Genomic DNA, 24,538 nt, shown 5'->3' with positions numbered 1-24,538 from the left:
CACGCTACGAGTGAATCGCGCTATTGAGCTGCAACAGTAGCAAGAGACTTATCAAAAGCCTCCATATCGAGCCCTGTCAACAAATCCGCCCAGAATTCATCGTCAAACTGAAAATTGGTCGCCCAGTCTGGACTAATCTGCAGCGCACTTGAGCTCTCCACCGCAGTCTGCGGCTGCTGCACGAGCAACTGCTGTTCCTCCTCTGGAATCTTTGACAAATACCACTGTCGAATCCATCTGACCTTGAAGCACGACTTTAGAAACACACTACTCCCATCCTCCATGACCCTGCGTCTCCTATTCAGCCTCTGCGCCTGTTCATCAGCTTGAGCAAACTGATCGCTTAATCGCTGGAGAATGTCCTGGAATTGAAGACGGTGACGTGCAGCTTTGGGATCCCAGTCTGTAGAGTTCTCGGCCATGATCAAGCGCGATGCTGTGACGGTTACGAAGGCGAGGACGCACGATACTGTCACGGGGAGGATGGAGATCTTTTCGGGGTCCAGTGTGACGTGGTTTTCGAGGGTGTTTTGGATGGCTTCGAGGCATCTCCAGAGATATTCGGTGCGGAGGAAGGGTTCGGTTGGGGAGGTGTCGGTGGATAGTAGGCTTGAGGGCTTCATGGTGAGGATTGGCTCGTAGAGACGGACGAGGATGGAGTTGTAGTGGGCCCTGAAACCAGCTGTGACTGTTAACTTTGGTGCAGTGTTCAATTCGGGAGACGTACGTATTTGCTTCACGATTTCGGGCTGTAGTTTAAAGTAGTTCTCTAATTCGCGATGGACGGTGTCAAGGGCCATGGCGGTTACGGCGTGGAATGTCGGAGGTGTTGGGTCGAAGGGATCAATGGACGGTATGACACTGAATCCCCGATCGGCCAAGTGTTGCATTCGAACGAGAGAGACAAGATATATGTCTGATTCAAACTCTCGTGCCTCGGCGAGGTTGTCGCAGCAGGAAGCCAGATGTGTGTTCCAGTGGAAGATGGTGCTCTTTCTGAAGTACGGGCTTAGTCTGGTCTTGTTAGCTGTGCATGCTTCAGTAGCTCAAGGGCATTTTGGCCTACAGATTTGTGATGTGGTATACACCTAGAACTGCGCGTTTCTCGGCCGCTGTCTGATGAGCCTTCATCTTAAGCGGGTGTTTGCTCATTGACGTCCATGCATCGCCAAGCAGCGTCTTTGGTCCCCCCAGAAAGTGTCCTGCGTGCTTGTCAAGCCGTAGATCGATGACTAGACCTATAGCCATCTGTATAATGTTTGTAACTTGAAGCTCTCCGTAAAAGTGAAAGTCGTTCCTGATCGATCAGCACAAGAAAACGACCACTCAAAGGGAGACTCACCATGCTAGATAGACCAACATCGCTTGTAATATGTCAATAGACTTCTCCTGCCTCACAACAAGATGCTCAGCAAGATATCTCCTAAACCACGCCTTAAACTCCATCTGAACCTTATCATTCAGCGGTGAAACAACCGCCAATATCGTCCAGAACATGACTCTCGACTCAACATACAATTCCGAAGCACACATTGAGCTCGGCACAGGAACAAAGGGGAAATGCGGCACGTAGTCTCTGCGGTATACATCAAGACGGTCAGAGGCTTCTTGCTGCGAGACGCGAAAGCCAGGAAATAGTTCAACATCCGTGCTGAAGCGGACGCTGTCGTCGGGGATTTGGTTCATCATGTCGTGGTTTGTAGAGTGAGGTTGACATGGAGCGTGGCCTTGGACTTCCTGGGGACTTTCTGGTGTTAGAGGGGAGAGGCCTTTGCGCTGGTTTGCGGAGAGGAGAGAGACGATGCCATCGATCTTCTTCTCTAATTGAGCGACTCGTCTATAAAAGTCAGTCAGTCAAGTTTTATATAAATCAGTCTAGAGGGCTTGTCGTACGTTGACTTGCCGCGTTTTCGTCGCTGTGTAATTTCCGGTACCTGACAATCAAGCTTCATCCTCAAGCATCTACACCAACAATCAGTATTCATCCCACACTAAATATCCTACAACATACCTTGAACACGTCTTTTCTACACGGCCAGGGCCAGAACTAGGCCACTGACACTTCATCTTCAACCTCGCGCAATTCGTACAAGCCCTCGTCTTCTGCATCACATCCTGGCGGTCCTGGTCCTGACTGATGAGGCACTCATCCATGACTAATTTTCGCTTTTGAAGAATTCATTCAAGGATGCCCAAAATTCAATAAACGAACATGAAATAGGTTAAATTGAATGAAGGGCACGAGATGAGGTTCAGTGTGATTTACTGATGCGCCGGAGGTAAAGATGGTTTATCGGCCGTTAATCCCGGGTTTCGGGGGCTTTTATAACGCCCGGTCATACGCGTGTGGCTGTTCCAGGGGGGATTTAGGGCCTTTTTGGGAAGGGAGATCGGGGAACGGGGGGCTTTTTAAGGGCCGATGGTCCCGTTGACGACAGATCGTAAGACATATCCCATGGAGATTGCATTACATCAACAAACCAGACTCATGAGAATAATTGCTATAGAGTCAGCCTGTCTGTATTTTCAGAGTTGTTCATTATCATTCATGTATATAACTATAGCGCAGCAAGATATGTTCATATGCTCGTTACCTGACCGAGTATAAGTGCTCGGAGTTGAAGAACTGGGGATTCCGATGTTGTGTCCGCTGTAAGTAGTGCTTACATCCAAGTTAAGTATCCCCAAATATTAATTTCATGCATTTCATGCTCATAAATAGATCCAAGGCGTTTTGTTTGTGACTTGGACGAACCCGATCTTGATTAACCTGTACAGCATGATCCAGCATAATCCCCATCATGGTCATTCAAGTATAAGTTCACCATGGTGTGATCACACCTTACAGAACACGCCGCCAACATCATAAAAAACAGTCGTTGAATACTTTATATAATAATTGGAGTCTCTGCCAGTATTTATCGGTGATCTACAGTGATTGTTGTCAGAACGGCGAAAACTTAAGCCGTCTTACAGTAGCTAGTTAAATTTATGAATCTCTATCACAAAGTCCCATTCTTTGAATTGCTTGGTGATAAGTGCCAGGCATTAATCTTTCTGAGTCACTGTAAATAAAGGAAACAAAGATACCGATTGGCTGTTTCATGGCGGATGAATACAGGCTAGTCCTCACTGTCCGAATGAACATCATTTTGATATAGCATCAAGGCACGGTCATGGTAGCACATTTGCAAGAACAAAGAACAAATCAGGGAAGTCAAATCAATTCCCAACTAATCTAACAATAAAAATACCTATCAACGCTAACAAAGCAAACCTAGATTAAAAGACTGTCCATCGCTGAGGGAGGAAAACCTGGCTATCTAGGCAGATCGGGATAATCTCCAAGTCCGCACTGAGATATTTAGCATCTTCCTCGTCCACCAACTGCCTGCTTCTTCTTCTTCGCCGGTAAATTCTGACTCCCCAGCTGGCGGTGTTATGTAAACACCTGTCTGCAGTCTACTAACACCGTCTTTTTTTGCGTTTTCGTCTTTTGATCTTTTTTTGGTGTTTTGTTAGTTTTATAAGAAGATGGGGGGACAGCTAACCTGTTAGAATACCGGATTCTACATGTCTAGCCAAGGGAAGGGGAACTTACTTCTCCTTCTCAGCCTCAGCTTCATCCTTGTCGTCCTTCTTCGACTCGTCATCCTTCATCTGGTTCGCCTGCTCGTCTTCCTTCTTATCCCCGACCTGAGTCTTATCCTTCCCATCCTCCTCGTCACTAAAGTTCATTCCAAGGAATGGAGCCACCTCGGACTGCATCCGAAGAGTGCTTCGGCGATTCGCACGCTTCTGCTTGCGAGTCAGGACAGTTTCAGAGCTGCGATCAACAGGCTCATTGTCGAAGTTGCCCGTAGAGGCGAGGACTGTGGAGCTGCGGCGACGGCCGGCGTTCTCCTTGGTGTTGGTGGAGTTGTTGTTCTGGCAAGACATTTTTCGGTATGTGATAGTACTTGAAATTGTGAAGGGTGTAGAGGTACTGTGTAGTAGTGGGAGTGTGATGAGATGAGATGGTTGAAAAGGGATGAAGGCGAAGGATCTACGGTATATATATGTTATCTAGATGAGATGAGTGCCACGGAATGTATATATATGTTCAGCTGTATTGGATCTGCTCTTAGTCTGATCTAATGTGCTCTATAACTCATCTTGCCCGGTCTGATGAACTGACAGAGAGAAGATAATGGATGTGCAGGTGAAATTTATACGTGTATCAGAATCATTCACATCTGATATCTGTGAACCGATACGTGAATAGATAATGCGACATTGAAAAGCGGAAAGCATTACAGTGACCTTGTGCATTGTTCATCATGCAAACACAAACTTGGGCGAACCGAAACCTGCGTAGTTTGCCGCCTAGTGATTTTGTGTTCACGCTTCGCATTTGCAACGACAAAGAACATCGGACGATTGGTTAATAACTAGGAACTGCAATGAACCACGATGGCAAATGTAAGTTAATCATCCACTCGAAACTGGCCCAAAACGGTCGAATGCCACCCTCATCGACTTACATGTTATTATATTGTCCTGTGCGTTAGCGATGCCTCTCATGTCTTCCAACCTCACCTTTCGGCATCAAGCAACCCAGCAACATAGAATAGTAGATCCATAAACTACTCGCTGATCTAGTCTAGATACAAGGGAAAAGAAAATAGGGGTGGTTACTAAGCTTTGAGCGGTTTTACGTTACTCTTTTCCTATCTAGCTACTAACGGTCATACCAGAAGCCGGCGCTGATGATGGAGAAATGTGTCGCCTATAATGCAATAATTACACAGACTTAAGCCGTATCTTTGAATTACTTTGATCAAATCAAAAACCGTGGAAGGCCTGTCTAATTCTGAGTATACCTATGACCACGACCAAGATATGAGCCTTATTCGCGATATAATACTGACAGAAAAACTTGATCAGATGAACCATCAAATATCCTACCACTGCTGATCTACTACCATCCGATTTTCCTAATTCCGAATAGGGTCAGGGCCAACAGGATTCTTGATCCAACCCTTGGGAATTTGATGAATAAAATCATACCACCAATCCCCTAGAATCTCATACCCCTTCTGCGTCGGATGAACGCAATCACTCAAAAGCGCATCATCAAAAGGCCCAAAATCAGCAGCAAGCACGTGAGACCCATTTGAGCTGAGTTCAGCTGCCAATTTAGCAACATGATCACGGTAGATCTTTATCCTCTCTCTCTGAAAATGATACGATTCTCTGTCGCAGACATCGGTGATCATACCGATGATAATAGTAGCATCAGGGCATTTGGAAATCATCTTTTCGACCATTGATTTGAGGCGGTTGGTGGTTTCTTGAGGGTGGTTACCATCAGTGGAAATCTGACGATTACTGTTCATGTCGTTTGTTCCGGCGTGGATGAGGATGAGGTTTGGGCGTTGTTCAAGGGATGGATCAATGTGGTCGTTGATATACTGGACTGTTTTTCCGGACCAGGCTGCCTATGACCTAGTTAGATTAATGTATCGATTTCTGGACTTGTAAGAGACTTACAAAGTGACCGTCTTTCATATCTCCCTTTGTCTTCTCGGTGCCAGCCCAAACGACCTCATTTCCTAAAACAATGTCAGCCCGATTCATCGACGAGGATAGTGTGCTCCCACTACTCAAGTCCTTCCCTAGTCTCTTCCGGTACCCGTTTCCGTCTGTCCCTTTTCCAAAGCCGACAGTGATAGAGTCTCCGACGGAGAGAATCCGAAGCTTGACACCGCCTTGAACAACTTTACCAGGTGGCGTGCCCTTGAAACTCAAGAAATCACTCTCTTCTTGAGTTTGAATATCCGTAATCTTCTTTGAACCTGGTCCTGTGTTAGGATTTGCGTAGCCTTTCCTGATTTCATAAGGGATGACTCCAGCTAAGGCTGCTGCTGGGAGAAGGAGAAGGGGGAGGTTCTTGAAGAAATGCATGTTGCCGGTGAGGATGGCATGAAGGAATCAAGATAGACAAGACTGGAATAGATATACAGAATTTTGAATTTTATCTAAGTTTCGTGGAGAGGGTTAGACAAACTTAACGTGAAAAAATATCCATCAGAAGACTGTTGACTTTTGGAGGACCAAAGTCAATCCCTCCCGCTCCACAAAGACACAGAGTTCTCACCGGGATTACTGGAAAGGTTTCTATGTGAGGCCATGAGGTGCTATTCCATCTTAAGAAATAACTGCTTCTTATGAATGTCCCAAAGCAAGGCGGTGTTAATGCTGTGTAAGTCTGCGAAATGGCCGTCAAGAGACTAGAGAGAATTGCCCGTGAAACTTTATGCTGTTTATAGTCTACCCGCCACAGCTCATTGGCTATAGTTCTTTTCAGCAAAGCATCGAGGTATTTTGCTGGAGGGAGGTAACTGGTAATTGTGAAACTTACAAGTCAGGCTCTCATTGTTAATAGGCCAGAGGCTGTGACGTCCACATGAGGATTCCGTTTACACGACAGCAAAGCATTCTTCCGAACATAGTATTCGACGGTGTACATCAGCCAAATCAGCTTAGCAGGTTAGTCACGGCATAGTCACACCAAACATCAAATACGAGGCCGATGCTCGATGGGGGTTTGGCACTTATGCCCAGGCCACCAAAGTTATTTCTGTTTATGATGTATCGGTACACCCGTTTAAATCAAACATATACTAATGCTCAATAAGTGTCTCATATGCTATAATAATAGCTCCAAACAATAAAGTGGAGACGCACAGATAATATAGAAGGAAGTCGCACCTTCCGTGTCGTCGACTGGCTATAACCTCTCCATTCACAATTTCACGACGCCTTCACTCCATTATACAGATGCCTCAACCTTCAAATCTTGGCCAAATCAAAAAGAAACAACACCAAAAGAATCATCTCGTCTCAACCGTCGATTTCAATGCATCAGGGAATCGAACCCTCTCCCCGACGCTGCTCGAATGGCAACGGAGAATTTTACCACTAAACCAATTACGCTGATAGAGGCGGTTGAGAACCCAATCGGATGAGCTGTGAACGACGGTTTCAAAATGGAGACTATACAGGTCTTTTGGAAGGAAAGAAAACTCAGAACCTTGATCCTAAACAACAAAAAGACTTAGGTAACTTAAGGTAAATTTAGGATAAGTTTAGTATAGACTTAGTGTATCCTTTACTAAAATTAGAATATCTTTTACTAAGTTTATTTTTGATACCCTATATGTAGGTCTGAGTTTTATTACCCCCAAGGATTAGGAAGTAGGTATTATCACACTGTAGGCTCAGCGTACGTTGGAATGCGCGTTGACCACGACTGTTATGTGTTGAAGATGGGCTTGTCCTCTCCAACGTAGATATCCTAGGCTTTGACGAAATTCATCTGATCTGTATTTCAGGTTCCCACGTCCTCATGACTTTTCTAGTCTCAATGTCGAAAGCTGGTTGCTGGCTGAGAGGTGAGATTCTGATAGTTGTCCGGTAGAATAACTTCACTTCAGTATGTTTATCTCAGCAACCTAGTTATCGCTCGTAAGGGAATGCTCAGCTCAATTTGAAAGAAGTAACCAATCGACAACATCTCTCTCATGCCGAGCTCGGACTCTTTTGATAGTAGTACCCAGGCCAAGGTAGGAATTAACAAATTTGGCAAAACTCCCCCAGCCTAATTCTTACGCCAAACTCAGAAATTCCAAAGCCATTTCAAATTGACATTTTCATCTCGACGACTACCAATGTCTCAAAGCCCGGCAGTTGATACGAGGATGGAAAAGGGGTTGCATTTTGCGGATCTTACTTATCCCGAGCTCCAACGCCCGCACGTGAGACGACACGAGGCTCTCCACCTCATTTCGAGATTCTCATCAATCTGAAGCTGACATGAAAGATCGACATCAATAACTTACAGCAATTCATTCTCTACGTCTTCATATTCACTTATTCCGTCGCTCTTTTCTGCTTTTTTACGCCAAAATGCCGTCTCCGATCGTTGCCGCTACACTCCAGGCTGCGGGCCTGTCGACCATCTCTAATATCCTTGCCCAGATAATTGAGGCTCGTCAGCAGAGTGTGAGTTTGGCAAAATGAGCAGCCATAATGTCATCTTTTGAATCGAGAATCTCAAACTTTGGCATCAGTGCTATCATAGAGTTCACTGGCTAATTTCCGCAGCGTCCGGTCTCCCTAGACATCGTCCAGCTTCTGCGCTTTGTCTCCCTCACATTAATGACCGCTCCCCCAAACTATCACTGGCAAGGGTATCTGGAGCGAACATTTCCCGCTTATCCCGCTGCTAGAGGGCCACAGCTCGGGCGTCTGAGTGATCTTGAGATGCAGCCTACCGAAGATGCTCCCGAGCTCAAAGAGGGCTACGAGGAGCGCATGGCGCAGATCAACAAGGATAGAGAGCCTCAGTTTAGCATGCGCAACACTTTGACAAAGTGGTTCGTTGACTGTATCACTGCGGGAGCTATCATGAACACGATCGCGTTTTTGATCATCATGGGTCTGCTCAAAGGTCAAGGCGGTTCTCAAATCTGGAACAACATCAAGACAGTGAGTCACTAAAATCTCTATCTGCGGGCTATTCTAATATCTTGCAGGAAACTGTTCCCATCATTGTGGCTGGCTACAAGATTTGGCCTGTTGCATCCATCATCAGCTTCACTTTCATCCCTGTCCATCGACGAATCGTGTTTTTGAGCTTCATCGGTCTTCTGTGGGGAATTTACATGAGTCTAGTGGCTGCACGAGTATAGATCGTTCGCAATGTAAGCGAAGGCCGAGTTTGGCAGGTTTTGTATTTTTCATGCGTGCCACTGGGGAAAAAGGCTCTGAGGGTTGAACGATTCAACAGTGTCCATAGGAATTCGACACCTACCAGCGAGATTGGATTTGTTTGATTTTGCGTTTGAAAAGGGCTAAAAGCGCCCCTTCAGCAGATCAGTTGTTTGATAGTCATGCGTTGCGATGATCTGTTGAACGTATCAACTACAAGCTATTGTTGTATCATTGTTGTATTATTGTTGGCTATTGTTCTTCTCTTTGCCAAATGTTCAGTCCCCAACGGATCTCTTATTCAGTGTTCCGAAAACACCTCTCAGCAAACGCTGAACGGCCGTCTAAAGTGACAATAATCAATGTTTCCCTGCCTCTATATAAACCTCTCGTATTCCTTCATGACCAGGTAGATTTCTCATCCCTCAACCAACTGTCTCAACAACCTTCAAACTCACCCCATTCACCCAAACACAACAACCAAAACAATCACACAAAACTCTCTCTTGCACACACATTCTCATCCAAATATTCCCACCCACAACCGCAAACATGCCTGACTTTCGCCCTCTCTTCTTCATCGCCAAGGTCTTGACCTGCTGTTGCTGCTGCAGTCGTCGCAAGCCTGAGAATGCCCGAGGTTCCAATCACCCCTACGGCGCCGGACAAGACCAGCGAACAGGAAACAGTAGTAGCGAGAACGATTCTGACTACTCTGAATACTCGGTGCCCCCGGCATATCCAGGTGGTCCCTTGAATCTCATTCATCCTGATGAATTTGAGCACCCTGAGTTGGACGAAGTGCATGGACGAGATGACTTTGGATTTGACCTGCAAAAGTCCAGATCTCTTGTTCCGTGTCCCCCTACGCCTCGTCCGTCTTCGCCTGCCACTTCTGAGCCTGCTACTACTAGGCCTAGTACTGCTAAACCTGATACTATGAGGTCTAGTACTGCGGAGTCTACTACTACCAAGACTATTTCAGATGAGCCCGTTTCTGGTCCATCTGTCATAGCTGAGACTACTGCTACCGACTCCGTCGTTACCGAAAGGCCTCTTGCTGATGAGCCTGGTACTCCCAAACCTGTTGTCGTTGGGCCCATCGCACCAGATGCACTCTGGCAAGCGTCCTGGACCTGGCCAAAAGCGCCAACGTTCGCAGATGAGACTGCTCGTGATAAATCTGTCATAGCCAAGCCTGAAGCTACTGAAATTGCTGCCAAAAGGCCTGCTACTCATGAGCCTAGTACTACTAGGTCTGTCGGCTCTGGACCTATCGCAGATGAGCCTCCTGTAACTAAGTCTGTTGTTACAGAGTCTGAGCCCGAAGCCAGACCTATTGAGGCCAATCCTGCAGAGACTAAGACCCATCAACCTAACTTTGTCAATGTCGAGCTGGCGGAGGCTGGTCCTCTCAAGTCTGATATCGAGGCCAGTAAAGTTATTAAAGATGGCACCACTGAGGCCAGCTCTGACGGAGTTGGTCCTACAGAGAACAAGGACGAGGATAAGGACAAGGACAAGGTCTTGGAGTAGGGCCGGAGTTGGAAAGGATTCGGTTTTGGTTATGTTCGGAATAGGCTCGGTAAAGGACTGGATAGTGAATGGCGTGGTGAAGGAACATGACATAACAGAGAATTTGCTTATTTGCCCTTATGCCCTGGGCTCTTTTTTGAATATATAAACTGAGCCAAAGCTGCCCCTCACTATCATTTTTGGCATTGAGTCATCATTAATTTCCAACCTCGTGCTAAAAGCAAATATCTGTATTGTAGACGAGGTACACCGTACAAGACAGCCTTCTACCAATAATAATTTGTAATGTCGCCTTGAGTTAATCTGATTTTAGACCTTCTACTATAGGAAGGACACATAATCGCACAAGCCAACGGCCAAGTTGGTCGGGCAACTCAGCTGATAGGCGAATGCCCGTGACAAAATCGAAGGTTGAAAATGTCGCGTGCATTTTCAAACCCCAAGAAACAGAAACACAAACATTTTCCATGGTTCACGCTGCAGATTTTTATGCGGGGTCTATTTAATCTGGCCAAGGACCGGGTTATCAGACTGCTGCTCGATCAGGGCATTACAAGGCAGCAGAGCTGAGGTGCCAATGCCAATGCTAGGTTTGTGCATAATGCATTAGTTGGAGGCTGCAAGACCCTGCAGCGGGTATCCATCCATGGGTGGTGGCCTCAAAGTGTATTTCAGGCCCCCTTCCAATCCAAATGCCGAAAGGTTGGGTAATACAAACATAAATAAATGTGACATGCCAAGTTACGGAGTGATAAGGCTGAGCCCAGCTGAGCTGAGTTGAGTTGAGCGGAGTGGACAATATCATCTTTCGTTTCTTTGTTACATACGAATGGATGACGAAGAATGAAAACATTCTTACATACACCTACGCCTCATCTCACAAGGTCATGAGTCATGATATGCCTCTCTTCCAGGCTTTGAGTCAGGAGCCTCACCGACAAAAAGTCATGCCACGAATTTGTTGGTTGGGTGAGGTCCATGAATACGTTGGCAGTTTCATATATTATGGATAGATTCAAGCCACTTGATCCACTGAGCAATTTTCATGCGTCCTTTAGTTGAGCATTGTCCATGTCGAGATAACGAATGTATCCAGATATAGAAGCCAAGCCACATCATTATCACAGACATCACAGCAGCAGAGGTCAGATCAGGAGGTACGAGACGATGATCGTGAGGAGAGGAAATAGAGTATGCAATTTTAGCGACCAAGTGATGAATGAAAATAACGCAGTAATCTTCCAACCAGGATGCGGATATCATTCCAGAAACGCCTATGAAATAACCCAGTGAACCCATTCCAAGAACCTCTATTCGAAGATTGATATGTCACGGTGATTTCCCCGGACATGGCGCATCATTTTGCCAGACTTGATGCACATCTCGAGAGAATTGCGCCGTTAAGTCGCGGATTTTGCTATTGATTTGTCAGTCACGTCATAGATGTCGGCCGTGCTGACATACGAGAGCTTTGTAAGATCAACATCCATAGAGACGACAGTAGATAGATCGGAAAGATGATTGTTGACCATGGCGTGTTCATGGGCATCAACTACTGCTTGCTGAACCTGTCGGCTTTCCACCAGAGCATCCGTCATCTGTGCCCATGCCTGCGCAGCTTGGATGAGATAATCGCCAATATCGGTGACGATGGTACTGTTCTTCTGGTCGGAGGCGGGTGTTTGCTTGGCCATAGTCCTCGATGTAACCTGAAGATGTTGAACAATAGCGTGTAATTGCTGGGTAGACTGGGCGTCGTATTGAGGATGTACAACGGCAGCTCTGTTTGGAGTATTCATTGGAGTAACGATGAAACAATTGTACGATGAGGTGGTCGTGTGAGATATAAAGATACAGACAGTGACCGGTCGAGGTGTGATGGAAGTGCAGAGTGAGTGAGAGTAGGTAATTTACGCGCGGCTCGAGTATAAGACACGGACAGAAACGGAAATATACATGGACCGGGGAAGAGGGAAACGGGAAATATGATATGAGCTGATATGAGCTGAGCTGAAAATGTCTCTGAAAAGGAACGTGAAATTGTAAAAGGGCGAAACGCCCCCAAAAAATGAGAGTGAGCAGAGCCAGCCTTTGTGCTGTGCTACCTGCGTGGGTGCCGTGCGTGGGCGTGGGCGTGGGCGTGGGCGTGGGCGTGGGTGCGTCTGTCTGAGCGGGTGGAGCCACACAAAAGGGGAAAATACGGCGCAGCACAAAAGAAGCAAGTAAATGACAAGATGATGCGAGAGAGAAGAGACAACAAGGCCAACACTACAACAGACTCGTGTTCAACTTAGCGCTCTCTACTGAGTTCAGTGTAAGGTTAGACACAGAATAGAGAACACAGCCCACTAAAGTTTACTTATTTAGAGGGAGTGCTAGTTCTTCTAGAAGCACTGGACTTTTGGGGGACCGATTCATGGATGAATGAGATGGTGTTGTCTCTTTTCTCTTCTCTCAGTGGTGGGATCGGCAGTGGTTCCGGGGGTGTGAACCGTCAAAGACAAGAAACAGGCCAGCCCAGGTCTAGCCCACCTGCACCCTTGGTGAAAAAAGGAAATAAGCCGGGACTTGAAAGTGGCATTTTGACTCGTCTGAGACATCGCCAAGAGAAAGCGGAAGTGAGAGAGACGGTAACGAAAAAACTGACAAGTTTAATCTGGCATTGTTAACAATGACATCAGTGAGAGATTGTTAATCCCGAGTATTCGGAGCTATTGGCCCCTCTTCCCCGCGATAGAGCCATCGGCCTAGTCTGCAATGGATCTGTAGATATCGCCAAGGTAGTTGACCGAAGAGAGAGAGAGAGAGCGAAACTCCCCCCATCTTGTCTCTTCCCGCATCGGCCAAGTCCGAAACAAAAAGAAGGGCCAGGGACAAGAATATGATCTGAGGACATGTTTTACCGGCAGAAGCATCCGGGAAACTCCCAAGTCAAGTTTGGGGTTACACAAAGGAAAGCAAATTAAAATATGCGGTGAACAAAGGGAGAGGGCGGGACAGAAAAAATAGAGAGACATTGGCGCTAATGCACCCGAAACAATGGTTCGGTATCCCAGAGAGAGAGGGAAAAAATACGCCAATAGGCCCCGGTGCATCCACACCTACAGGCTAGGTACAGACTACAGTACAGCACAGGAGGAAAAAGTAAAGAGATAACAGTGGCAGGACAGGGCCCGACATTGACAGGGAGGGCGATACGAGAAGAAATGGAATCGTTATGGAAGGTTAATTTCTGATGTATTCTTCTCGGGAGAAGCAAATTAATTGCATGTCGTGCAGATCCTACATGTCAGTTGCTGTTGAGGTACGGTTTCAGAATGTGTAGGTAGCCCGTACCTTAGCATGTAGGGCATGGTTGTCAGTGCTTGACTTCAGGGGTGTTGTCTCCCTGTTTTGTTCTCTGCGGCCACTACCATTAGGCATCACAATAGTTATCTCAATCACTTGCATGGTTCACTCCCATCACCTGTCACCGAATGGAAAACGTGATATCACCTATAGAATGTGATTTCACGAATCATGTCTCAAACCGTCAGCACACTTCCCGCCAAGTTTCAATAGTCATTCCATCCTCCGAAGCAAGGGTTCTCTCCCAAATGCAACCCTATCCAGCATATGTACATCCAGACAAAAACGTCAATCTTGCGTAGGTAGGGATCAACAAACACCTACACGATTTCGGCACATAAAAAAACTCTGGGCGTACAGACCGTGTTTCCACTCCGGTGAGATGTAAGGGCGGGACCCGTGATGCCCACCCCTTGCAACCACGAAAAAGTCGGATCAGATTTTCTGACGCATGCTACGATAATCCAAGGCTTTTGCTACGTCATCTTGTACCTGGTGACTCCCGGTTGCCACGTTGTGTTTGGGAGGGGGTCTGGAACGCGGCTGTAGGGATATAGGACAGGTCACTTTTTGGGGGGAGGGGAGGCTGAAGAGACAACAAGTGACAGCGGATGTTTAGTCCCGGTTCTGACAGGTTGGGCGGTTAGACATCGGTTTCCCAAGCGGTACTTACATCGGGGCATCTGTAGACTGTACTGTTTGTGAGCATCCCATCTCGTGTTTGTAGTTACACAGTCAGATCACGGTCACAGTCGTCCACTGGCTTCACCATGAGCATATGTTTTCTCAGCAACCTCGCTTTGTTCTCTGTGAACCTTGATGCATTTTGAACAAACCATTTCAATGACGAAAGATTGACTGCAAGAAAAGACCCTGCATCTCAAATTCGCCACAAGATCTGACTGAATGTGATATCTCTTCATCTGATATCGCGCAACAGAGAAAACATCATGACAATCAGCCAATCATAGACTATCCCCTCCACTCTCTTCTCCCCGGAAAAGAGATGACATCTACTCAATCTCAACAACCGAGACAAACGCCAACCATCACCTTGGACCCCCTGGTCAAGACCGCTAAACCCATAAAGTATTCCTTGCGAATCATACGCAACATTACCAAAGACAGGCACTGGCACTTTATCATCTTATCCCTCCCTCCCTCCCTGCAAATTAAACTAATGCGTGTAAGTTAGTGTCAGTTCGGCCACTAATGCAACCTATGCCGGAGACCCATGTCGGTGGGGTTCTTCTTTTTCGAGCAACACCCGACGTCAAAGAGATGATCATTCTGCGCTGGGCTGGGCTTGGCCTCGGCGTCTAGCGCTCGGTGGTCCGATGACCTAACAATTGGCTGTACGCTAAGGCTGAGTACCTTACCTACACAATCAATGTTATCTCTAGGTCGGGGGGGCGGGGGGCGTTTGGAGATACCGCAAACTTTATCGTTTGCGGGGGAGTGCGGAGGAATGAGAAAACAAGACCAGAGGATTTTTTTCCTTTCCTTTTATTACTTAGGTTATCAGACGGGATTGATAGGGAATCATGGAAACTCGCTAAAGGTCAAGCAAATCATCGCAGCCTCGCAGCTCAAGGCTATAAATATTCAGCTGCGTCTTCGTAGAACACAACTAAAAAAAAGGCAGACATCAACTAGAATCACATCATCTACCTGTCTGTTCTCCAAGTTGCCTCACCATGAGTAGTAAACCTTCTGTTCTTATCATCGGCGGAGGTGTCTTTGGAACCTCAACTGCGTACCATCTTATCCAACGCGGCTACACCAACATCACAGTGGTCGATCGTTTCGAGGCCCCCTCTCGCGACTCGGCCGGCACTGACCTGAACAAGGTTATCCGTGCAGACTATCCCAACCCGCACTACGCCCAGCTCGGTCTCGAGACCCTTGCCGTGTGGAAAGATCCAGACTCTCTCTTCAAGGGCCTGTATCGCGAGTCGGGATGGATCATGGGGGGACATGAGGAGACGAATCAGTGGTTGGAGAAGGCTAAGGATTTGGCCGAGAAGAAGGGGAGACAGGGAGTGGAGTATCTGGACGTTGAGAGGATCAGAGACAAGTGGCCTGCCTTGACTGGGGAGTTTCCGGGCTGGACTAATCTGTACAGTCCTCAGGCTGGTTGGGTAAAATCAACACTCCATATCTATCGATTCTCAGCACTGACCTGCCCCAGGTCCCCTCAGGCCAAGCCCTTCTCCGCATGGCTAAAGCTGCAGAGAAGAATGGCGCAAAGTACATCACCGGCCATGCAGGCCAGATCAAGGAGCTCCTATACGAGGACGGGACCTACAAAGGTGCCGTCGCCGCCAACGGGGAGATTCATCGCGCCGATAAGGTCATTGTTGCAGCTGGAGCAGGCCTCCCGGCTCTTGTTGAGGGAGCTAGGACTGATGTTAGAGCCGAGACTTCGGTGATCTGCGTGATGAAGCTGGAGCCACATGAGATTGAAAAGTACAAGGACATCCCCATCATTGATGACTTTGAGCAAGGTACGTGACACTGAAACTTGTGATGATTGGAGTGCTGATGATGTGTAGGCATTATATTTCCTCCTGATGAGAATGGCCTCATCAAGTTATGCAGTGTCCGGCTGGTGACCAACTATTTCAACCATGTGCATCCTGGCGCTTCGGTCTTGCATTCAGTGGGTGACTATCCTTTCGATGGATGCCCCAAGGAGCTTGAAGTCGAGATTCGAAAGTTTGTTCGAGAAATGATCCCTGAGCTTGCAGATCGACCCTTTGTCCACACCCGTCAATGCTGGTAAGTGATCCTATTTGGGCCTTATCAAACCATTTATATCTAACCATTTGCCCAGGGACGGCATGGCCTCAGACCTCAACTTCCGCATCTGCCCTTATCCCGACACAAAGAACCTATATATAGCAACAGCCGGTTCAAACCACGGCTTCAAGTTTCTCCCAATCATTGGAAAGTACGTAGTTGACCTTCTCGAGGATTCTCTTGATTCAGGCCTCAAGAATCTCTGGAGCTGGAAATTCGGAAAGAAGCCCGATGATTTCCAAGATCCTCATCCTTTTCCCCGCAGAGACTTGAACGAGTTGACGGGTTGGAAGGGGAGAAACGCTCCAGCGGAGGGAAAGCTGCCTTGGACGTGGAGCCGTAGTCGTCTCTAGGGGGGTGTAGATGTAGTGGGTATTTTAGTTTACTCACATCTCACGACTGGAAAGCTTTTATCAAAGTAGATCCGCCAATGTAGGCCTAGACAGGGAATAGAAATCATCACATGACAATGCACTAAATAATTAGTGAGTTTAGTAGTTGGGGAGATCCGCTCGTATGGATGGATCTACGTGGGAACGCTAAAGTTTGAACTATCTCGGGATTTAGCGTTGTTTTCTCTGGCGGCTCTGTTTCCTCACTTCATCTTCTCCGTGGCGATGTTTTGAGTTATTAATTTCCTCATTGATTGAAGGGACTGGACGTTAATTCCCCGTTTTAGACGGACAAGCCCGTAAATGCCCGCTCGTCGGTATCACTGCGGCGTCAGAGTTGGCCGTAGTTGAGTAGGTACCTATAGGGTACTAATCATGGCCCATTGGTCATTTACCAGTCATTGAGTTGGTTTCCGTATAAAGCCACAAATAGTCTCAGTTTTGCTTTTTATTCTCCAGAGTAAACATCGGTTTGTTGATTAATTATATCATTATTTGGTGGCTCTAGCGTGAAACTTCAAGGTTTCTTAGCGGAGTATCATACATGTGACTCGTCATTATCCGGCATCTCGGTACTTATCACACCGCACTAAAGAAACATGGGCAAATTCCAGGGTCGCAAGCTCGTGGCCTGCACAGCATGCCATTCTCAAAAGTTAAAATGCAGTGGAGGTACGTATTCTAACTCATGCATCCAATGCTATTGTTGATCGTATGTGAGTAGATATCCCATGTCATCGGTGCATTCAACGAAATAGAGAATGCGTATATCCAAAGAAAGATAAATTCATCACTGTGCCAGAGAGTTATCTGCGTGATATCGAAGCAAAGGCCAATACCAATAGCCAGTTCAGCTTCTTGGATGGAACAGAAGATCCAGCCACTCTCTTCGATACAAGCCAGCCGTCTCCTACGATCGACACGAGTCATATAAAAGATACATGTCCAGCAGAAGTCTTTATACAAAAGTTGACAGACATTTCTGCCTTACTACATCCATATATACAGACTGAATCATGTCAGCAGCTACAAGTGGGTGAAGCAGATGAATTTGTTAATTTTCATCTGAATTCCCAGGATGGAGGTGAGTGCAGCGGATAAAAACACCCCGAAACAGAGAATATACTGATTTAGATTTTGCTTGTTAGTGCCTCAGATGTTAGTAAAGCTTCCGCCAGAAAAGCAAGCTATGCATCTTTTGCGTACATTTGAAGGAGTAAGCAGTGAATACCACTGGTTTCTCCGCCAACAGTTTAGAGATCGGATGCGGCAGACATACTCCCAGCCTACAAGTCATGCCAACGATAGAAATTGGTTCTGCCAACTGTCCCTTGTCTTAGCTTTGGGCCAAACTCTCGAAAAGCAGCCAAAACAAGAGTCTGAAGAGATAAATGGCCTATGGGATTTCAATCAGTCTTCAGCTTCGTTAGATCTATTTAGCCAGGCCGTGTCTTTATTTGGCATCTCAGAGACTCTAACATTGGAGAACCTCGAGACATTGAATCTCATGGTAAGCTAAAGTTTCTGTTCCAGAGGGACCATGAGAAGTAGCTGACCGTCACATAGGCTTATTACTGCCACTTTACAAACCGACCAAAGGCAGCTGTTATCTACATCAGCCAGAGCATAGCAGTAGCAAGGCTGCTTCAACTTGACGATCCAGAAACATACCAGCCCAAGAGCTCAGGACAGCAAGATGGTAAAAGCCAATGCATCACCAAAGGGCACATGCTTCGGTTATGGTGGACGACTGTCTGTCTGGATAAGACGCTTGCTACAGAACTTGACTTGAGTCCAGTGTACTTGACCCCGTCTCTGGACTTGCCGTTACCGTCTTCAGAAGGGTTTTCATCGGAGAATGAGGATGAGTTCTTTGATTTGGAGCTTTTATTGGCGGAGATCCAGTCTTGAAGTGAGAAACAGTTGCAACTGTGTTATCTTACCCATGCGTTCTACCGAATCTTATTGCTCTATATGGTTAAGCGGTCATGGTAGTGGAATACCAAGGTGGATTTTCGAGGGGGGCAGTTATCTCTGTGCAGAAAAGAGGTCTTCTACTTGACCTTCAAGCGATACTTATGCCTCGGTGATCGATTGATTGGTCCAGTCTCTCTATGTTATATTGCAGTCGTAAGTAGTGGTCTTTTGAGGGTAGTCTGGCCTGGAATAGAATTCCTTTACAAGTATACTGGACCCGGGTCGAAATGCCTTCCGGCTGGAAATGTTCATCATCATTAGATACACTTCTATCACAGCTCAGCTACTGCAAAGATTTCCACAGGTTGATATAGAATAATGATCAGCAAACGCATTATTTGGCAACAAAGGATGAACAGGGACGAATTTCTGGATGGAATGATCTGACTCGACGAAGTAGTAGTGGCTGGGTCACAGATAAATCGTTGAAGTGCTAGATAATGAAAGTTCCATTTCAAAGAGCAATATAGCCAACGCGTACTTTACATTATCAACATTTGTATCCTCTGTTAAAGCAGCGTCACCAAGATGAGGCGAGAAAAAGAGATATCATCTCCAACTGAGACACAGGCCGCTCCCTTGAGTATTGATTCTATATGAGACTTGAGGCTAAGATGTCCGCCGTCGCCCACTGCTAACCATCGACTTACAATCCTTCACTCCTCTCATACAGCAAACCACCAATAAAAGCAACAAAAACAGGAATATATCCCCAGTGAAACCACTCATTCCCCCCAATAAGCGATTTGCTCACGAACCCATCAGTCGCCAGCATGAAAAGGGCTCCAAGCAATCCCATGCCCATGAGTTTCTTATCTCCGGTCAAGGCGTTGTTGATGAAGAGGTAAGAGATGACGATATTACGCGCGCCCTGCAGACGAGCGAGGGACAAACAGGTCTTTCGGCTCTGGGGATCGGTTGGGATGGGGAATTTGACGATCTTGAGGGTGGCTTCTGGTCGGAACATTGAGTTGATGCCAATGAGGCCTGGGATGGCGGAGATGACGACGGCGCCGCGGTAGAAGAAAGTATCCCACATTCTGAAGATTTCTGGGTTTTGTGATGTTGTAGGAGGGAAGATGAGGTTGAGGAACACGTAAGATTTGTTATGAATGTCAGAGCCCTATATCGTGGCATGGCGTGCGGACATAAGCACTATCCCCGTCAGGGTATATTAACTGTATCTCCGATAATTATGGTGTTAAGCTGTACTGCTATCTTGAGCTGTTAAGTAATATCTGGGGCAATGATTTTTTATGTTGATGGTTTGTAAAACCAATAGGTTAATACCCGATGAGCAACTTTTGGACGGTCTTGGAGTAAGTGCTGTAAAAGTTGTCCATGTTCATTATATTATGCAAGGCCGAGATAAGTAGATTAAATCAAAACTTGATTTGTTCTCCAGTTATATTCTTTAATTATACAGGTTGACTAGATAATTCGTGGCTAGTTGATTTATAAATACGGAGATATGTATAATAGACCAATGGTCCAATATACAATTCTTCAAAAACATCGTCAGAGTGAACCGTAGAACAGTGCCCAGATTTCTTAAAATGGAGATCTCATACTCTGTATTTATTAGGTACCAAGAGTCGAATAGGGGATTTCATGCAAGTCGGGTTGAATGCAAGATTCCATCAACGTACAGGCCCTGGACACTTCCATCCTTAGACCTGGAGACATAACAACATACATTCAGCCGATTTTAATACCCGAGTATCTTAATAGCTTAGACTAAGAATAAACTGCACTGGGGTCTGTAAAAGACTAGACAGATTGTATACAGTCCACTACTGATTGGGGCCAATATCTGATCAAGGGATGGATGTGAAGGGTCAACTTAGCCAAAATTTGCCCAAGCCCAGTCACAAGGTCAAACCAACACCGAAACACTTTCCGCTATTGGATTATAGGACATAAAACGCGGAACTATGCAAATGACCTGGACATACATATCCAGCGCGGGTATCGGAGTGCTTGACCAACTACAGAAGCATACATACATACACAGCCATCATCTGACCAACATCAACATCAACATCAACAACACGACGATAAGAAGCACAACCCCACCCACCACAACCGTAAAGCATTTCCCCATCCGTGCCATAGATACGTCCCCTATCTCGGAACTATCTACGTCACCCTCTCCCGCGATAACGCTACTGTACCCCGCGTTTCGACTCTCTCATTCGACCATCCCAAAAGGGTTATGTTAACCCGCAGGCACTCCTCCAAGTGTAACCAGATTTGGGTTTCACTGGCGTTTATCTTGACGATATGCTTGACGTAGACGCAAGGTATGGCATAAAGAAAAAGAAGCCTGCTGTGTAGATGATGATCGTGACTCTGTAACTACTCGATACTTATCATCGTTTGTCCGTGAAGGATATTTCTCTCATCATGCTTGTCTTTTCCGAGAGTCTGCGTGCTAACACGGTCCATACTATACTTGTTGTATCGTTTTGTGCCAGTGCTTGTGCGTGTTTGGGTCTCTTGGCTCATGCTCTTGTGTACAAGCGAAAGGCTCTCAATCGATATGCGTATCCATCATCTCCCCCACCAGAACCTGTAAAGAAGACTGCTCCCGTGGACTATACTACTGTCTATCCTCCATCGCAAAGACACGCCCTCCCTGAAATATCGCCAGAATTTGGCTCTGGCGATGTTGACCTTTCTGTGGCATCAAAGCTGCTGCTGAGGTTGGATGAGGACTATCGTCATGCCAGTCCCAGCACATTCAACTTCACTAGCTTCAGTGTTGGTGAGATCAGACGACTTGGAGACTTCCCCGACTATGCAAAGCTGTCAGGCGTTCCTTTACCAGAACCTCTCAAGAGCTTCAATGTCGACAAGGCAATGCCGAGACCATATCGCCCATTCCGGTGGGCTTATCACCAGACCATGTGTAAGTGCTACTCCATGGCCTCAAATACAGCGACGAAAAACTTACACTAGTTAAAGCATTGAAGAAGATGGACCCAGACTTCTGGCTAGAGATAGAGAACACATATCGCGAACGCGTGGCACAGCGACAGGTTCTCTACGCAAAACACGGCAAAGATGTCCTTCAGGCCTTGCCCGGCTCTGAGCTAGCATGTAAAGAGCTCATGGAGATGGTCATTCAGTTCCTCTGTGCGCGATATCCCCAAGCATTCGAACTTGACGGCAGAGTATTTGTCAATCACATTTTGGCCGTCAAGGAAGATCTTGATCAGACTGAACCTCTGCTCTTCCTTCTCAACCACGTCCCCGAGGACTTTGCGCTCACACTGCGGGATCCTGCGACAGGGCGGTATTGCTTCAGAGCTGGTGTGATTTGCTCCTCTGTTGGGTGGAAGCTGAGTGAGAAGATTGGACTGGGATTGCCCGAGATACACGCTACAGTGCCTGATTACAAGGAGAAGATGGAGTTTAGCATGGACCGGTACGTCAACTTGAACCCCACCTCATCGATACGTTGCTGATTGAACAACAGGTTCTTCACTAAAATGCCTACCAACAGTCCCATCCAGCGCGGATCCTGGGGTCTCGAAGTCGGTCAACCGCTCTTCATCCCCGCCGAAGACCCCGAATTCAAGACCCGAGAAGTTCAAAACCCCTCTCTTACCGAGGATGACGTTTCTCTCCGAGTTGACTGGCAGACCCTACGCCGCTTGCCTCTTTCAGGCGCTATCGTCTTCAACTTCAAGGCCTTGTTCACTCCAATGACTGAGTTCAGAGATGAGCCGTACGTTCCCTCTCTGGTACTGAAGGTGTTAAATGAGGGAAAGGAGAATATCATGAAGTACAAGGGGACGTGGCATGTCGAGCATGTTACGAAGCCGACGCTGAGGAAGTGGGAGAGGGAGCAGATTGAGAAGGGGTTGATCCCTAGGGATTGGGAGGTTACTACATTGGCGGAGAACCCATTCTTCCCAGGATGGGAGAGGAAATGGACTGTCAATTGAGTGCAGTGGTAGTCGTGAATATCTTATGCAGTGATTTTATTTTATTTCTGATATACTTGCCAGTTCTGAGCTCGATATCTCGTGATGGCTTCATTCTGCAAGTTGATGAGCACATGACTGAAAAGAACAAGACCCCCAGAAAGGTTGAACAAGTTTGGCACCGACCATGGGTGTTAATCTTCACCACGAGACGCCTGACTGTAAATTTCCAAGTAAATGCTTCATTTATGGCTCTTTCATCTATCGAAATAATGCGTAACAGACACAAATTGCTCTATCAACTCAGACATGACCATCTACCAAGGGTATCTCCTAATCTCACCCTCCTTCTCAACCTCCAACCCCCTCGCCAACTGCTTCTCATGCTCTCGATCAAGATACTCCAACAGAACCTCGCCATACTTCTGCTTGCCCTTATAATTCGCAACCTTGTCATCCCAACTCCTCACCGCGCTCGCCAATCTCCCCGGAACGTAATCCTCCTGCGCAATCTCCGTCACAGGGTGAAAATACGTTCGAATAGTGAATACCACACCTCCAGTTTTTGGCAACCGCCTAAGTGACTGTCGCTCAGACCGAAACATGTGGTGCTCAACAGCTCTGTCCTTCTCAGCGGTGCTCCAGCTCACGGAGGGTGCGTCTTCATTGCCGATGCTCCAGCTCCAGGCTAGACTTTCGTCGACTTGGATGAAGTAGTTGTTGCGGTTGTAGACTGTTTCTGGGCGAAGGCGCTTGAAGAACTTGCACATTCCGGTCTCGAGCTTTTCCTTGAAATGGGGGACGTCGCCTGATGTGTGGATGTCGGAGAGGGACATGCCGTATTTGTCTGAGAGACGCCAGAAGCCGGCGAGGAGAATTGCACCGGCGAGGAGATAGTATTGGCCATCGGGACGTTCAATCATGATGGCGAGATCATCTTGAATGAGACGTGAGCAGATAGCCATGGGATCTTCAGCTAATGGACGCTCAACAATGTTAAAATCCTCGCCCGACCATTTATTCTTGATTCCAACGGCTGTCCGTTCAAAAAGGCTCGGATATCTCGCAGGGAGATAATCAGCCAACTCTTGCAGAAGCTCAATAGCAGCGGGGTACGCATCAGGATGCGTATCAACACACTTCGTCCCTCTCTCCTTGATCCTCGCAGCTTTGTCAGCGTGATATTTCGGATAGTGATTATCCAGCTCTATCCACTCCTCTACGGGACATGTGCGCAGACCCATGGTGACTTGGTAGTTGGGGCCATAGCGGAATGCTCTGTAGGGGAGGGGCTTGGTCTTTTCGATGGACCAGTTGGGGTAGGGCTCTGGGACTGGGGTCTTGTAGTCGCTTGGTTGGTAGTTTGATGATACGGGAGGGAGGTTGCTTTTGTAGCGGAAGCTTTTGCGGCTTTGGATGATGTCGTTGAGCTTGTAGCCGAGAAGGGCGAGGCTTGTTATGATGCTGAGGAGTATGACGGCTTCGTGAGGGCCGAAGGAGGATAATGAAAAGTCCATGATGATCTAGACAAGAGAAGTACTGTCTTGGGATGCAAGCAAGTACAATAGAAGATACTTGTGTTGTGAAACAACCGTCTAAGTCAACACATATATACTAACACAACCCTCAACACTCCTAGCAGCCATACCACCCATTTCAACCCACCATCCCACTATCACTCCCTCTAGTAAAAACAAGTCACGTATCTAACATTTCACAAACCGGAAATCGCTTCTCCAAACGGACGTTGCACGCCCCGCGACCTCCGCATCCCGAGAACCCCACCCATCTTGGAAT

General features: G+C 46.9%; 11 protein-coding genes across 11 annotated transcripts; 5 read left to right on the top strand and 6 right to left on the bottom strand.

The window, feature by feature from the left end:
- Positions 1-20: 20 nt before the first annotated feature.
- On the bottom strand, positions 21-2,154 carry FSUBG_3083 (cercosporin resistance; the record flags this gene model as incomplete). The annotated part of the gene is made up of 6 exons (XM_036680926.1): positions 21-688; positions 728-1,014; positions 1,067-1,297; positions 1,343-1,837; positions 1,894-1,962; positions 2,012-2,154. 6 exons carry the CDS (start codon positions 2,152-2,154, stop codon positions 21-23), a joined length of 1,893 nt encoding a protein of 630 aa, XP_036541331.1.
- A 1,443-nt stretch (positions 2,155-3,597) lies between these two features.
- Positions 3,598-3,939, bottom strand: FSUBG_3082 (uncharacterized protein; the record flags this gene model as incomplete). Its single annotated transcript, XM_036680925.1, has 1 exon — positions 3,598-3,939. The coding sequence occupies one exon, from the start codon at positions 3,937-3,939 to the stop codon at positions 3,598-3,600; it is 342 nt and encodes a 113-aa protein (XP_036541330.1).
- A 1,037-nt stretch (positions 3,940-4,976) lies between these two features.
- Positions 4,977-5,946, bottom strand: FSUBG_3081 (acetylxylan esterase; the record flags this gene model as incomplete). The annotated part of the gene is made up of 2 exons (XM_036680924.1): positions 4,977-5,480; positions 5,533-5,946. 2 exons carry the CDS (start codon positions 5,944-5,946, stop codon positions 4,977-4,979), a joined length of 918 nt encoding a protein of 305 aa, XP_036541329.1.
- Positions 5,947-7,950: 2,004 nt separating this feature from the next.
- On the top strand, positions 7,951-8,735 carry FSUBG_3080 (integral membrane protein Mpv17 PMP22 family; the record flags this gene model as incomplete). Its single annotated transcript, XM_036680923.1, has 3 exons — positions 7,951-8,046; positions 8,149-8,532; positions 8,580-8,735. 3 exons carry the CDS (start codon positions 7,951-7,953, stop codon positions 8,733-8,735), a joined length of 636 nt encoding a protein of 211 aa, XP_036541328.1.
- Positions 8,736-9,306: 571 nt separating this feature from the next.
- On the top strand, positions 9,307-10,290 carry FSUBG_3079 (uncharacterized protein; the record flags this gene model as incomplete). Its single annotated transcript, XM_036680921.1, has 1 exon — positions 9,307-10,290. The coding sequence occupies one exon, from the start codon at positions 9,307-9,309 to the stop codon at positions 10,288-10,290; it is 984 nt and encodes a 327-aa protein (XP_036541327.1).
- A 1,329-nt stretch (positions 10,291-11,619) lies between these two features.
- FSUBG_3078 (uncharacterized protein) lies at positions 11,620-12,089 on the bottom strand (the record flags this gene model as incomplete). The annotated part of the gene is made up of 2 exons (XM_036680920.1): positions 11,620-11,707; positions 11,755-12,089. 2 exons carry the CDS (start codon positions 12,087-12,089, stop codon positions 11,620-11,622), a joined length of 423 nt encoding a protein of 140 aa, XP_036541326.1.
- Positions 12,090-15,335: 3,246 nt separating this feature from the next.
- FSUBG_3077 (fructosyl amino acid oxidase) lies at positions 15,336-16,793 on the top strand (the record flags this gene model as incomplete). The annotated part of the gene is made up of 4 exons (XM_036680919.1): positions 15,336-15,779; positions 15,830-16,145; positions 16,194-16,419; positions 16,475-16,793. 4 exons carry the CDS (start codon positions 15,336-15,338, stop codon positions 16,791-16,793), a joined length of 1,305 nt encoding a protein of 434 aa, XP_036541325.1.
- Positions 16,794-17,910: 1,117 nt separating this feature from the next.
- FSUBG_3076 (uncharacterized protein) lies at positions 17,911-18,743 on the top strand (the record flags this gene model as incomplete). The annotated part of the gene is made up of 3 exons (XM_036680918.1): positions 17,911-17,916; positions 17,989-18,342; positions 18,399-18,743. The coding sequence occupies 3 exons, from the start codon at positions 17,911-17,913 to the stop codon at positions 18,741-18,743; spliced, it is 705 nt and encodes a 234-aa protein (XP_036541324.1).
- Positions 18,744-19,455: 712 nt separating this feature from the next.
- FSUBG_3075 (uncharacterized protein) lies at positions 19,456-19,848 on the bottom strand (the record flags this gene model as incomplete). The annotated part of the gene is made up of 1 exon (XM_036680917.1): positions 19,456-19,848. One exon carries the CDS (start codon positions 19,846-19,848, stop codon positions 19,456-19,458), a length of 393 nt encoding a protein of 130 aa, XP_036541323.1.
- A 1,367-nt stretch (positions 19,849-21,215) lies between these two features.
- Positions 21,216-22,762, top strand: FSUBG_3074 (uncharacterized protein; the record flags this gene model as incomplete). The annotated part of the gene is made up of 3 exons (XM_036680916.1): positions 21,216-21,720; positions 21,771-22,239; positions 22,291-22,762. The coding sequence occupies 3 exons, from the start codon at positions 21,216-21,218 to the stop codon at positions 22,760-22,762; spliced, it is 1,446 nt and encodes a 481-aa protein (XP_036541322.1).
- A 296-nt stretch (positions 22,763-23,058) lies between these two features.
- On the bottom strand, positions 23,059-24,258 carry FSUBG_3073 (alpha-1 2-mannosyltransferase; the record flags this gene model as incomplete). Its single annotated transcript, XM_036680915.1, has 1 exon — positions 23,059-24,258. The coding sequence occupies one exon, from the start codon at positions 24,256-24,258 to the stop codon at positions 23,059-23,061; it is 1,200 nt and encodes a 399-aa protein (XP_036541321.1).
- Positions 24,259-24,538: the final 280 nt, after the last annotated feature.

This window comes from Fusarium subglutinans, assembly GCF_013396075.1.
Source record: "Fusarium subglutinans strain NRRL 66333 chromosome Unknown NRRL66333_c0000027, whole genome shotgun sequence".
In the NCBI taxonomy this organism is placed as follows: domain Eukaryota; kingdom Fungi; phylum Ascomycota; class Sordariomycetes; order Hypocreales; family Nectriaceae; genus Fusarium; species Fusarium subglutinans.
Note: the sequence above shows the minus strand (reverse complement) of the source record. Positions and strands in the feature narration are given on the sequence as shown.